At 43.3% G+C, this 13,751-nt stretch overlaps 3 protein-coding genes across 11 annotated transcripts in view; 1 reads left to right on the top strand and 2 right to left on the bottom strand.

The window, feature by feature from the left end:
- The window catches only part of RAB27A (RAB27A, member RAS oncogene family), a 31,005-nt gene extending 26,292 nt beyond the window's left edge, over window positions 1-4,713 (bottom strand). For 2 of the 4 annotated variants that reach the window (XM_015872902.2, XM_032446919.1), the window contains exon 1: window positions 3,173-3,303. The gene's annotated coding sequence lies outside the window, so the exon portion shown is untranslated. Of the gene's footprint in view, window positions 1-3,111; window positions 3,133-3,172; window positions 3,304-4,610 lie in introns of those variants that run through there. The other 2 variants (XM_015872903.1, XM_015872904.2) reach the window with 2 other exon arrangements.
- Window positions 4,692-11,724, top strand: PIGB (phosphatidylinositol glycan anchor biosynthesis class B). Its single transcript, XM_015872901.2, has 12 exons — window positions 4,692-4,830; window positions 4,912-5,047; window positions 5,166-5,283; window positions 5,509-5,613; window positions 5,775-5,905; window positions 6,108-6,248; window positions 6,612-6,663; window positions 6,999-7,210; window positions 8,397-8,461; window positions 9,536-9,746; window positions 10,524-10,704; window positions 11,234-11,724. The coding sequence occupies exons 1-12, from the start codon at window positions 4,716-4,718 to the stop codon at window positions 11,348-11,350; spliced, it is 1,584 nt and encodes a 527-aa protein (XP_015728387.1). The 5' UTR covers window positions 4,692-4,715; the 3' UTR covers window positions 11,351-11,724.
- Window positions 9,535-13,751, bottom strand: part of LOC107318723 (cell cycle progression protein 1) — a 30,323-nt gene continuing 26,106 nt past the window's right edge. For all 6 annotated transcript variants that reach the window (XM_015872890.2, XM_032446915.1, XM_032446916.1 and 3 more), the window contains one exon: window positions 9,535-12,468. In XM_015872890.2, the coding sequence (XP_015728376.1) occupies window positions 12,288-12,468 (181 nt within the window). In that variant the 3' untranslated portion in view covers window positions 9,535-12,287. The remainder of the gene's footprint in view (window positions 12,469-13,751) is intronic.

The raw sequence follows: 13,751 nt of genomic DNA, 5'->3' as shown, positions 1-13,751 counted from the left end.
ATAACTTGATGTCTCTATCTTCAGCCTGAAGAGCTACAAGTCTCCTTTGAGATCAGTGATCTTTATCTACATATCAGGAGGGCTGACAACTAAGCATACTTTTTAATTTAAAAATGTAGTAGCTTTGTAGGAAACTGTTGTAGCAATGTAAAGGAATGTGCCCCACAACTTCCTTAGAAAGGACTTGCAATGTCTATATCAATACAACTTTGAAGGCTGCTTTGATGTTTTTACCCATGCTTCAGCTTGATTCATGTTTGTTCTTTGCGCTACCTGATCTAAATACAGCTACATAGCATCCTTACTGTCTTTTCATTTAAGTACCTGCTTTACATCAAGAATCACTGCAGGAGCTTAGAGCAAGTTTCAAAATCCTACTTGCAAGCACCCACAAACTCGACTTTCATTTTAAAAGCCTGCTCATATATCTACCAGCTCTTTTTTCCACTGCAGACCACAAACTTCTAGAAATGCCGTACTCCTCCTACTCTGCTCCTATCTCCTCTGCTGTTTCCTACCCCTTCCTACCTCCCCAGCAGCCCGCACTCTGCCTTCCACAACGGCCCTACTCTGCTGTGCTTCATCTCACCCATTTCTCTTCAGTCAGAGCATCAGCCATAGAGAAGGGGAACAGGTGGAGATACAGGGTCACAAACTTGGGACAACGCGGACGCCTTGGTTTACATCTTGATATAATTTTGAAGCCACAAAAGCAGTGATACATGCTTTTTTCTTTAGTAACTCAAAATACTTGCCAGATCAGCTCCAAAGCGCTGGCCAGAACATGAACAGGATTCCAACATTTGGCACCATGCAAAACTCTCATATACATAGCAGAGTGTTTTCAGTTCCGTGAAGCAAAAGCAACATGACAGGAAAAAAATTATGCAGGTTTCATGTCACATTTTAATATACCTGTATGCCAGAATTTAATCTTCAAAGTTTATTATATCAGAGAATAAATCATCCAGTAATGAAATTAGAGGCTAAGACTCCTAATTCATCATGGCTTTACCTCCAGTGGAGATAAAAGCATCTGATCACAGCTGATTTAATGCAGTACGAGTCAGCCCTGGCTCCTGACAGGGATGCAGTTTTCAAGCTAGAAAGACTAAAAGGAAATCGGGGAAAGAAATCTCATAATCAGATGCTGTTCCCATAGGAAGACAAGTCGGGAATACATTTGTATAAATACAGGGGGGGGGAAAGGAGCTTTTGCTCTGTAAATGAGCTGCTTTTAAAATAACTATTCCTAAGTCACGTTGCTTTAAGGAACAGCTTTTCAGACATGTCTGAAGTCAGATCCACAAACACAACAGCACAAAGGTGGCCCCCACAAGACACAGGCATGAAAGCGAGTTATTGAGCACCTGACCTTCACAGAGCAGCAAGTGCTTGCCTATAAACACGTGGGTAGCCCTTTGAAATCAAGGAATAAGAAGAAAAATCAGTATCTGCTGGATCAGACCACATGTGCAGTGCAGTGTCACAATAAAGCTTGAACACTGAAGAGAGTGTTTGGATTAACTGTTTAAACACATTTAATGATTACAACAAGTTGTCTTTAAATTGTTTTGGTGAACCGTTAAGTAACAGGAGAGAAAAGAGCTCCCGCTCCTTGTATTCCATCCTTTCCCAGTGCCCACGGTGCCCGCTTCCAAACAGACTTTGCAGGCTGTTGCTGCCCACAGGGTGCAGCTCCCGGCACAGGGTGGCTGTGCAGGCCTGGGGCCGCTCTGACCACTGGCAGATGAACTGACAGCCACCACGCAGCACAGCGGGCACATGGCAGTGACGGAGCAGCTGGAAACACAAAGGTGACGCACAAGGATTGCTGCTCGTAACACTCAATGCCAAAAGCTACTGAAAAACTTTTTTATCTCACTAATCTGCTCTTTGAAAGGAAACATGCAGTCAAGCGATAAAATAACGTGTAACGATGGAGATGAAAACAAACTTACAATCTGGTTTTAGATATCTGGTCACGGATGAGAAACGTTCTTAGCTGTACAAACACCAGTGTATGCTGCAGCACCAACCCCCACCCAGCTCCTTTCCCAACACGTTAAAGAGGTGTAAAATCAGAACCCTGAACCAGAAACACAAGAATGTGTTGTTCTTTCTTCCATCTTTTCAAACACGCTTTAGAGACATCCACTTAGAATCACAATTACTACTCCTACAAGTCTGCGTCAGCCTCTGAAGTGTATATCATGCTGTGTGCTTTCTCCTGGCTGGAAAACACTTCAAACAGCAACTAAATACTCTGTGTCCATGGAAAGAACAAGGATTGAGAAGACCACTCCATGTAGGAATATATTGCCAAGGAAAGGCGTGCAGGTCAGACCTTAGAAACCACCTGGTGCTATTAATACGTTTTACACACAAAAATCAATAAGCATTTTGTAGAGCTTCCATAACAACACAGAACACAGCGAAGGATCACATCTCCAGTAAGGCTCAGTAGGGCTCCCCACTCCAAGCACACAGCTGAAGAAAACTTGTCAATGCTCATCACTATGGAAACTGCTGGCAATCAAAAAGCTCCAAATCCACCTGAGAGACAAAACCCAAGGGAGGGTGTTTCTGGCAGACCTCGGCAGGTCCTTTATCCTTTGCCAGTAGCATAAAAGCCACCGCTTATGTCGGAATACCATCTAGCTGCTTACAGAGCTAGAAAAACAGAGCTTTCCTGATGGATTTAGCTTTCCTCAGATCTCAGACCATCAAAGCATTTCCCCCAAGCATTGCAAATCAGGCCCAGACAGCCTCCCGCACCCTTCAGCTCCAAAAGCAGCAGCAGCAGCAGATGTGCCGATCCTCCAACGCAAAGCTATTAGAGCTTAACAGACCAAACACGCTTACGCTGCTCCCTCAACTTCCCATTCGCAGAGGCCCCGCATTCAGACGAGGTGCTCCCGTTGCAGCGGGGCCCGAGAGCCGCAGCCGCCACGCACCGACCCTCGGTGCGGCCCGGGGCTCGCAGACAGCTCGGAATCTGCAGCGCTAAGGCCGCTCTGTCGCACCCACCCGTTTGCCGGCTCCAGCAGCGCGGTGAAATCACCTTTACCACCCCCTTAGTTCGAGACCCCCCGCCCACACGGCTCGCACCGAGATCGTTTCCGTACGGGTCCCGCAGCGGAGCTGCCGCCCCGGCCCCTCTGCCCCGTACCTCCGGCAGCGCCGCGTCGCTCCGCACCTGCCCGGCCGGGCGCGTTTTCCGCCGGAGCAACATCACATCACTTCCCGTGGGGTAGGGGCAGGCGCCGAGCGGCCCCGCCCGGACGCGGGGCAGTGGAGGAGGCAGCACCGCCCCGGCCGCCCCCTTCCCCGGGCCGAGCAGCGACACGGAGCTGCACCACGGGCCCCTCGATCCCAGTGTGGGCTCCCATCACACGGGAGTTATCTCAGCACTTCTGTGTTGGTCGACACCGCTGCTTTATGGCCGTCCCTCATGGCCAGGTGGGAGTCACCGTGATTTTGTCTGTGCCTCCCAAACAGGAGGGATGCAGAGCTGCTGGTGCAGAGATGGCCATGGGGACGATCAGGGGCCGGAGCACCTCGTGTGAACACAGACTGAAAACTGGGCTTGTTCAGTTTAGCTCGGAGAAGGCTCCGGGGAGACCTGTGTGGCCTTGCAGCACTCCAAGGGAGCTTACAAGCAGGAGGGGAATGACTTTACGTGGTCTGATAGTGATTGCACAAGGGGGGATGGCTTTAAATTACAAGACGGGATATTTAGGTCAGATTGGAAGAAATCCTTCGCTCTGAGGGCAGTGAGACAGTGGCACTGCTGCCCAGAGCTGTGGGCTCCCCATCCCCGGAGGTGCTCAAGGCCGGATCCTTTTTAGACACATTACAACCCTGACAGCCACACACGGAGGTGCTGCTTGGGGCACACAAGGCCTCACGGCAGCAGCCAAAGCAGCATTTTTCTTCTCGTTAATTGTAGTAGAGGACTGAGAACTGTCCGTGTACACACGTGAGTGTGTATATTGATGTACGGGAGCACAACCTGCAGCCAGGTGTGTGTCCCTGCCGCAGTCCCAGCAGTGAGGAGCTGGATGTGAGGCACCGATGGAGCACACAGTGCGGGAGGATCGGGACAGGGGAAACACACTGAGGCACCACGTGAAACTGCGCCACGATGACCTTCTTTGTCCGGGTCCCTGACGGTTACTCAGACACGAACACGTCCCTCCGAGCACTCAGAGCTTTATACACATCACAGCACATTGTCCCTACGGGCCGGTACCGCGGGCACAGCGCTGCGGGGAGGCCCCGGGAGCGCGAGGCGCCATGTCCACACGGCGCAGCACCGGGCGGGACTCGGTTCCGTCACGGCCTCTTCTCGGGCTGAGCGTCACTCGTCGAACCGGGCGGGTTGTGCTGGGCCGCGGGCGGCTGGAAGATGGGCCGGTAGATGTACACCCCGCTCACCACGCCGAGCGCCACCGCCAACACCACGTGCGGCAAAGGCGGCCGCCCCCGCATGGCAACGATCGGAGCCGCACCTGCACCGCGGACACGGACACGGACACACGCGTGAGGCCCCGCGGCCCCGAGCTCACAGCGCTCACACGCTCGGCGCTGCCGCGGGGCGCCCTCACCTGAAGGACGGGAACAGCACGGAGCGGGGAGCGCCCGCCACAGCGACCGGAAGGAAGTGCGGGGAGCGGCACTGAGACTGCGCCACCGCCCGGCACCGCCCCGACATGGAACCGGCCGCGGGAATGATGGGAGCGCGGGGAACGGACACGGGGCGGCTACGAAAGCGGGGATCGGTGCTGTACGCGACTGCGGGCAGAGCCACAGCGCAGCAGGGAACCGGTAAGGGACGGGGATGGGATGGGATGGGGTGGGATGGGATGTCCTCATAAGGGCGTGTTACCGCGTGCTCCGCTCCTGCAGGTGCTGCCGGCGGCACCGCGGCTCTGCCGTTGCTGGCCGTGTCCCTGCGGGCGCTGAACTGCGCGCTGGTGCGCACCAGCTTCGTCCCGGACGAGTACTGGCAGGCGCTGGAGGTGGCGCACCGCGTGGTGTTCGGATATCCTTTACCAGGTTCGGATATCCTTTACCAGGTTCGGATATCCTTTACTAACGGCACCGCGATGCCGCGGGAGCGGCCCGGCTCCTCCTTAATGAAACGGCCTTAACTGCAGCAATTATGGGCACCTGACGTGGGAGTGGGCGCACGGCCTGCGGGGATACCCGTACCCGCTGCTCTTTGCCTGCATCTACAAAGCTCTGCAGCTGCTGGGCAAGGATGACGTCCAGCTGCTGGTACGTATCGCGTCTCCCGCTGATGCTTAACCTATAGGCAGCGTTCGGTTCAAGTGTATTTTTGTTACTGCCTGTAACACAACACAGCACAACACAAACCCCTGTTCTGATAATTAACAGTGCACGAGCATGACACATTAGTCTCGTTTCTGAGCAGCCATTCACTAGTGCAGTGATTCTCTTTCCACTTGTTGCAAATATAAAGTTCTGTCTTTATTTATGTAGATATGGGTCCCTAGACTGGTGCAAGCAGTTCTGGCAGCTTTCGCTGATGTGAAGCTTTATTTACTAGTGAAACACCTTGAAAATGCAGAAACAGCAAAATACGTGGTAAGTTTCATCTGTTTAAAAAAAAAACTATACAGATTAATTGATGTGTCTGCAGTGTAAGCATGGCCAAATGACACTAAGTCATGCCTCAAAGAGTTATCACCTTTATTTAAAGCTACAGAACTTGTTTTAATATCTGTCCCCGTGCACCCTCTATTCAGTACTTCTGCCAGCTGTGCTCCTGGTTCACGTGGTATACCTGTACCAGAACTCTAACAAACACCATGGAAACTCTTCTCACCATTTTTGCTCTTTACTACTATCCGATAAAAGGGTCCAAGATGGGGAGCAGGTAAGAAACTTTCTATAAACAGTACTGATATCCTTTGGCTTGGGAGTAGAACAGAAACGAGTTCAAATGCTCATTTTTACCTTTATGCAGAACTCTTTGTCAAAGACAGAACAATATTTCTATTGCTAAGTTTCACTGTCTGCAAAATAACTGATGAAACGTTTTGGTAAGCTTCCTTTGTTTTTCTGTTCCTTCATTCTAGATGGAAATATTTAAGTTTGATAGCACTTGCAATTGTCGTCCGTCCCACTGCTGCTATCCCATGGATACCTTTGGTCTTGAGCCATTTTGTGCAAGAACAGAAAAAAGCAGACCTAGTCCTGTATAGCTGCATTCCAATCGGGTATGTTCCTTCTCAATTTACACTCTGTTCTCATATACTGTAGCAGAGACAGCTCAAAAAGGTTACTGTGTTGAAGACCAGTGCAAAAAAAAAAAAGTCTTTTTGTAAAAGTTTAAAGAAGGGGCATCTTTGACAGAGATGTTATCAGGACAGGATGCCAGCATCATTCCAGGTTAACCTGGGATTGTGCCAAGGATATTGGGCGATGGCAACTGGCCACTCTTAAATGGCCACAAGTAGGGATAATCCTAAAAGTTTAGGAGTAACTACTCAGGGAGTTTTGACAGCAATTTGGAGAAGAGTAGAACCTGATGCATAAGCAATGCAAGCAATAGCAATGCAATTGATCTTTCTTTTTTGCAGATTGGTCACACTGGGAACCTCTTTAATAATTGACCGTGTGTTTTTTGGTGAGGTAAGCTGCTCTAAAGACTAAGACTTTTTCTTTGTTTAGTTATTTTAAAGATGTACTGGACTTCTCTCTCTGTGAGTGTCCCATCTTCTGTAAACTTGAAGTCACAAATCCTTGAATGCTGACTTTAGTTATTTTAAATGATGGACTTACTTCAGCTCTCAGTAAATCAATAGTTATCAGTATACTATAGAACTTACAGGCTAGGAATCTTGTGATAAGTCTCAGTAGAAAAGACATAGGCACAAGGGAAACTGTCACTTATGGCTAGTTACTGTTTAGATGCTGACATTTGTTTTTACTTACCCCTTTTTTTTTCCTTCCTTTAACCATCCCAGTGGGTGCTGGTTCAGCTGAACTTCTTGAAATTCAATGTACTACAGAATTTGGGAACGTTTTATGGTTCTCATCCCTGGCACTGGTACTTCACTCAAGGACTGCCAGTTATCTTGGGTACCCACCTGCCTTTCTTTATTCATGGCTGTGTGATTGCACCAAAACGGTATCGCATCTTTCTAGGGGCAGTGATTTGGACAGTGTTAGTATACAGGTAATTTCTTCTAAATGCAATTACTGTCTTTCACCATTTGTGTTCTTTTCATCAAAATTTGTCCTCTCCAGAATGAAAAAGGATGGTATTCAGGTTAAATGACAGAAAACCTATAATTATTCTAATACGTGTAGAAATAGAGTCAATTATGCAATGTTTTCTAGACTTGTATGTAATATTACTACTTGCATCATTAGCATATATGTATATTTAAAAGCAATTCAATTCTGAATTACTAAAATTATTTGGCAAGAAATTCAATGGAAAACAACCAATAACTTCTGCATCACCTCAAGGGTGTTTAAGCAGCAACAGAACTAGTCAGAAAACTGAGCTCACAAGACATCTATCTGTTAATGAATATGCTGCATCATTTGTTTCTCTAATACATCCTCAATAAGATGAGAGGTTCTTCAACTTAAAAAACTTACTTCATTTACAAGTCATTTGATGACTGTAGATTAAGCAAAAGAGACAGGAAAATATATGCAAACTAGAGCATACCTAATAGTAAACCGTCATCAGACTGTAGTAGTAGCAGAATACAGCAGACCAGGAGCAAGGCCATAAATATTCCCTCAGTCCAGCACCAAACTGAATGTAGCCCTGTTGGCTTTTAGCCCTTTTCGACTCCTCCAGTCTTCCAAGAACCTGGTTGGCTCTCAAGACAAAGTTTTGCAGTAATTTCAAGTCTTTCCCCACTACCCTCCATCCCTGCTCCCTGCCCCCCAAAAAAGCAAACACAAAATCAAATGCTGAGGTGGGAAATGGTCTGAAGGTGTATTAGCAGAAGTGAATGTTATTTGTTAGATACAAATGCATATGTAAGTCTTAGCTCACCATCCACTCTATTTCTTGCTTTGTTTTTAATACAGAAAAGTAATAGGTGAAGTACTCGCTAAGCTATCCTATCTAGTATTCTTAGACAATCTAACTTCTACAACACAATAGCCAGACACTTTTATTAGTGCCTGGTTTAAAGTGATCAAATAACTTTAATTTAATTGTTCTCATTAATGTTCTTAAAAAGTGACGGTCTGCATTTTTTACTCTAAATTGTTAACAGGCCAGATGCTTTTTCATATGTTTAAATGCTCTTCTTCTAGTCCTCCATGCTCTAAACATCATTTTGTCAACAGAATTGATGCATTCGACTTTCTATAGTACCGTATCTGTTTTATTACAGCACACTGAGCCATAAAGAATTCAGGTTCATCTATCCAGTACTGCCATTTTGCATGTTTTTTTGTGGTAAGCATTTGGTTTTAAATGTCTTGCAACCTTCCCCTGCAAATAACTATTGCCAACAGACAGACAGTTAGTAGTGAATGTAGGATTCTTAAAATGAGTCTAACTTTTCCTTACAGGTAGAAAGAAAGGATGATAGTAAGAGACTGAAATACATAAGGATCTTTAGCATGGACAAAAGTATTTCCTACAAATAGTAGTACTGTAGTTAAATCTTATCTGCTGGGAAGTTACTAAGGAAAGAGTAAAGTTTCTAGAACACAGAGGAAGATGGCTTTAAACTAAAATAATAGACCACTTCCACTCCTGTTTAAATCACAGATTAATTACTGGACTCCATTTTCATCTGAGACAAAGATCTGCACTATGTTAGAACATGGACCAACTGAAGACAGACTTAAATGACTTGTTCTACACTAGTGATTTCCGAAGCAGGCCTGTTTTTATTTTGGTTCCATGGAGGTGGTCATAGAGTGGGGCTGCATAAACGATTTCTATCACCCATCTCCTGTCACAAGAAATATCCTTTCCTCCTATTACTAGATTCTTACAGGAGTGAAAGGGATGGGAGATGAAGAAATAAGCATTTACCAGGATGGTAGCTCAGGAACAAGTAACAGTAAAAATTGTATCAAACATCTGAAGGGAACATTGTAGCTTTCAGCATGCTGGAGTTAAAAGAATACCACAGCCATACCAGAGCAGCCATTATTGTTTATTCTGGCTCTACCCAAACACATACACATCAGTAAATCACCACACACCATTCATCCAAATTACTGAATGAACTCATTTCCTCACAAGAAATTAAAACTGAGCTCCAGAGAGATAAAACACTGGGCTTGAAATTTTTCTTCTGGACTCTGAAGAACAGGTATAGGCTTAACATTTACACTGCTAAATCCAACAGTAAGGGCAAAGTCTAATCTGTGAATTTCCATTCAAACAGTAAAGACTGAAGTACATTAAAATACCTCAAAGCAAGGTACTGTTTGCAAATGACTAATAGTTTCCAAAGGTACCAAGTGAAACTTTTAAGTATTTGTTTATCTAAAACTTAATTACATGTTTCTCTAGGATATTCTCTGAAACACCTACAAGCATGGAAGAAGTCTGCAGCAAGCTTCTTGCTTTTATCAAATCTAATCCCAGCCCTGTATACAGGCTTGATACACCAGAGAGGCTCTCTTGATGTTATGAATCACATACAGCAACTTTGTACCGGCTCTCACCAGTCACAAGCTTCTGTCTTCATCATGATGCCATGCCACTCTACTCCATTTTACAGGTAATGAAATAGCTATCAGTGTATTATATTAAAATCTAGACATTTCAGCAGAAATTGTAAGAAAGAAAAAAAAAAAGCCAAAAATCTGATTGAGGTGGATTAATGTACAGGGGATGTTTGTATTTCATAAAGCTAACACAGAATGAACAGGGAAAATAAGCTAAATGTTTAGAACACAGAATGAGACTCAGGAGCCTGGTTTTACTCAGTTTTTGTAAGACAGTTTTGTATGAAGCTATACAGGAGTCTTAGGGCTTACAAGAATAATTAATACATCTCAATTATAGTAACTTGTATAGGAAAACTAAAATGCACTGCTGTAATCAGAACGTATTATTTTAATTTTACCTTTACTTCTGCAGCTGGAAGGTAAGGAAAGTTAATTAATAACACACAATGAGTGAATTCACTATTCCAAAAAGCTTGCAATAGATCCCAGTAAGCAAACAGATAAAAACCACAAACCTGATGGGGTTGGGAGGGAAAGGAAGTACTTTTTATTTGAGAAAACGATGTCATGCAGATTGTATTTGTGTTGAGATAAATCTGCTTTCTGTGAACTGCTAAAAGCATTCACAGGAGCTTAAAGCTGAATCCACATTCTCTATTTCTGCTTTATATAAAAGCACATAAGTGAAGCAATACGACATTGGAGTAAATGAATATGATATTTTCCTGTATTTGTTTTGTTTTTACTGAGCTATCTAGGTGATGAATCATTTCAAATCTCAGGTCTTTATCAGTCTATCCTGAAGTATGTTTTGTTTTTTGTCCTAGCCATGTTCACTGTCCTCTAAAAATGAGATTCCTTCAGTGTCCCCCAGACCTAACTGGAAATGAAAGCTATGTTGATGAAGCAGACCTGTTTTACTCTAATCCACTTGGCTGGCTTAATAAGGAGTTTTACAATGATTCACTATTACCCAGTCATTTGATTTTCTTCAGTGTGCTAGAACAGGTACGGTAAATGTAAGATGAAACAAACAAGTTTTGAGGTCAAGTTACAGGAGAAATCGAGCTACAGAATATTTAAGAACTCTTAACTTTTTAAAAACACTTAGAACTGAATTGAACCCCCTTAGTCCATAATGTAGTATGGATACCATTGCAGTGATGCATACTTAACATTCACATGTGCTTTGTGTGCTTTTTGCATGTCAAAGTTTTACACCCTTTTCCTCAAGCCCTATGAAAACAAATGTACTGTTCCCAGAGTCATACAAACTTACAAACGAACATGCCTCTGTGTCAGAGCACCTTTTCCCTTCAATTCTTTCATGAAGTCCATGTACTCAAATGGCAATGTCTGGTGAAGACACACTACATACAGAATCAAACTGGGTGGCTCTCTCTAGCAGCCTTTCCTAAATAAAGGACAGAAATTCCCAGGGATAGCTGAATTAGCAGTTTCCAAAAGACTCTAGAACACTGTTCTGATGCTCTCCAAACACTTTTGTCTATGGAAACTAATATATGTTCATTTACAGGAAATATCAACATTTCTAGCTTTAAAGGGCTATAAGAAAACAGCCACTGTCTTTCATACTCATGTACCTCAAGGAAGAGTTGGAAGCCATATCTACATCTACAAGAAAAAAACTTGACATGAATTGTATCTGAAGACCAGTTTCTAGACTTACAAACTAATGAGCTCAGTTTCGCATAGAAATACAGAAGATATTTTACTGCAGAAAGGAGGGAGTAGTGAGACTGAACTGGGTAAGTCAAACGGGAAAGTCTCATTATGCAAGTATCAGCTGTGTCAAAACACACAAACCTCTTCCTGAAGGTAACTTCAGTGCGGTGTGACCAAGGGTGAGGGGGTGCTGATCTACTTTACAACACTAGGGAATATCAAGGCCAAAGCTACCATGTGATTACTTTAACAGTAAGAAATTAGACAAGACTGGACCAATTTATAGAACTGTACAGCTATGCTACGTTTATTTCTTTTTATAAATAAAGACTTTTACCCACACTGTCTCTTTATTTTTCTTCCACAATATGCAGATATGCAAAATATTTCAAATGCTTAAATCAGCAAGCTGATTAGAATGCAGCACAGCAAATTCTTGACAATTCAACAGGCTCATAGCCCTCCCCTCCCCCCCAAAACAAGAAGCAAGTATAAGATTACAAAACACTAACAAATACATTACCATAATGTAGACTTCTTTTTTTTTTTTCTTTTTTTAAGGATGAGATGAAGTTAGTATATCAAACACTGAAGTTAATTATTGGTACATTATGCATGACTCAAGCTTGAACTATACTAATGGAATGCAATTAAGCATATTTTTCATACGCAAGTCATTGCATGCCTAGTTTCTGTAACAATATCACTGGTAGCCAAAGTATTGTTGCTTCCAAAGAACAGTTAAAGCAACAATACCAAATATGCAAATTGACTCCTGCCTTTGAACAAGAATTTGTAAAAATCAAATTAGAGAAACTTGTATCTCAATGCTTTGTTGAAAAACAATTAGTTTCCAGAGAACACGTGAAATATTAAGTCTTTTTGTTGTTTAAACCATAAATTACTTAGTATTTTGGATCAAAGGGTAATTGCCCCAATTCTATTTCAAGATTTGCCATGTGTCTTCCATTAGTGCGACCATGTTTATGCCATTTACCTTCTCTTTTATTACGGTGGTGGTACTTCTGAGCTTGTTTTTCATGTCTGGCATTTTCAGTTTGTGTAAAAGAAGCCCTTTTAGGTCGACTGCAAGGAGTAAACAGAAAGTTGTTACGACTCTTAGGAAAGCATTTCTCTAAAAGCATTCTGAAATACAATTACATTGTCAAGAACAGCTCTTAACATGCTGAGGTTGGCTGGAAAAAATAAACCCAAACAGAATTAGTGTCAAGTAGTCCTTCCTCTTTCAAGCAAATGGGCAGGGTTTTTGTTAGAATTGTTTTGAAAACCATCTGTAAGATGGCATATATTGAAGAAAATCTTTCCAAAAGTAAAAATACTCTGCAGCTGGTTTCGCAAAGTTCTTTGCAGAATAAAACTACATGAGCATCTGTTTGAGTATCCCTACTGTGACGCTTGAATGGAGGTCCCCATCTGTTTTTCAGTTATTCTGTTACATTCTGCTCTATAAATATAATGAAAACTTTATAGACTAGTGCCTAGACACAGCCACTTCACAGGTTCTCCTGCATGCAATGAAAACATTTATATAGAGAGGGGCAGTACTGACAGAACACCACTGCTCACTTATTGCAGTCTGATGCACAGAGTGCCATTACACTGCATGCTGTTCTGTCACTAGTCTAGGCTTGGCTAAGCTGAGTTAAGGCTATTTTCACCCACAGAGAATTCTGTAAATTGATTTGAAATTCTGTTCTTCTGCAAACTGAAGTCCTCAAAAATTAAGTAATTAAAATTAGGTTTAATAATAAGTTATTAAGAAGTACTTGAACTATAAATTAACACAAGTCAAACTGCACATCAGACAAGGCAACTTGGTAAATGCAGGATTAAACATCCTCCTGGTTCAGCCTTCAATAGGAGAAAGTACCACCCTCATGTAGCATCTAACAATTCCAAACTAGTTTTCAGACCTCCTGCTGCAATAAACATGATACAATAAACAATACAAATCCAAAAGATAATCCTGACTGAAGAAGCACACTCCAAAATATCCAATATACACTGTGTTGAATTCCAGCACAGAGAAAAAGTCCACTGTGTGAATAAGGACAACTAAGCTATAATGCACAAGAAAATGATATACAAGTGTTTTTTCCTATTTGCTCAGAGTAAGTATTATCACAAAAGATTACGTAACTAATTCAGTAACAGCAACGGCATTAAAAGCTACAAAACACACAGAAGTTTAAGTATTCCAGAAAGAGCAAATTTCACACGATACACTAAGGCTGTTTGCTTAACTTTCTTCAGCAAAGTCTATGCAGTACGAACAGCACATTATATCTAGCTTCTTTGGGCCAGCCAGCACACAACTGCTCTGCAGAAGCCCTGGTAATATCATCAGA

The sequence above is a fragment of the Coturnix japonica genome, chromosome 10, assembly GCF_001577835.2.
Source record: "Coturnix japonica isolate 7356 chromosome 10, Coturnix japonica 2.1, whole genome shotgun sequence".
Lineage (NCBI taxonomy): Eukaryota > Metazoa > Chordata > Aves > Galliformes > Phasianidae > Coturnix > Coturnix japonica.
This window is presented reverse-complemented; position numbering and strand designations above follow the sequence as displayed.

What these genes read in the sequence shown, in the direction of transcription:
- PIGB (XM_015872901.2), top strand. Translation starts at nt 4,716, where the DNA reads ATGGAACCGGCCGCGGGAATGATGGGAGCGCGGGGAACGGACACGGGG. An exon ending in GCGCACCGCGTGGTGTTCGG is followed by an intron (nt 5,048 to 5,165) that starts ATATCCTTTACC and finishes TAACTGCAGCAA; the next exon opens with TTATGGGCACCTGACGTGGG. An exon ending in TCTTCAGTGTGCTAGAACAG is followed by an intron (nt 10,705 to 11,233) that starts GTACGGTAAATG and finishes GTTCATTTACAG; the next exon opens with GAAATATCAACATTTCTAGC.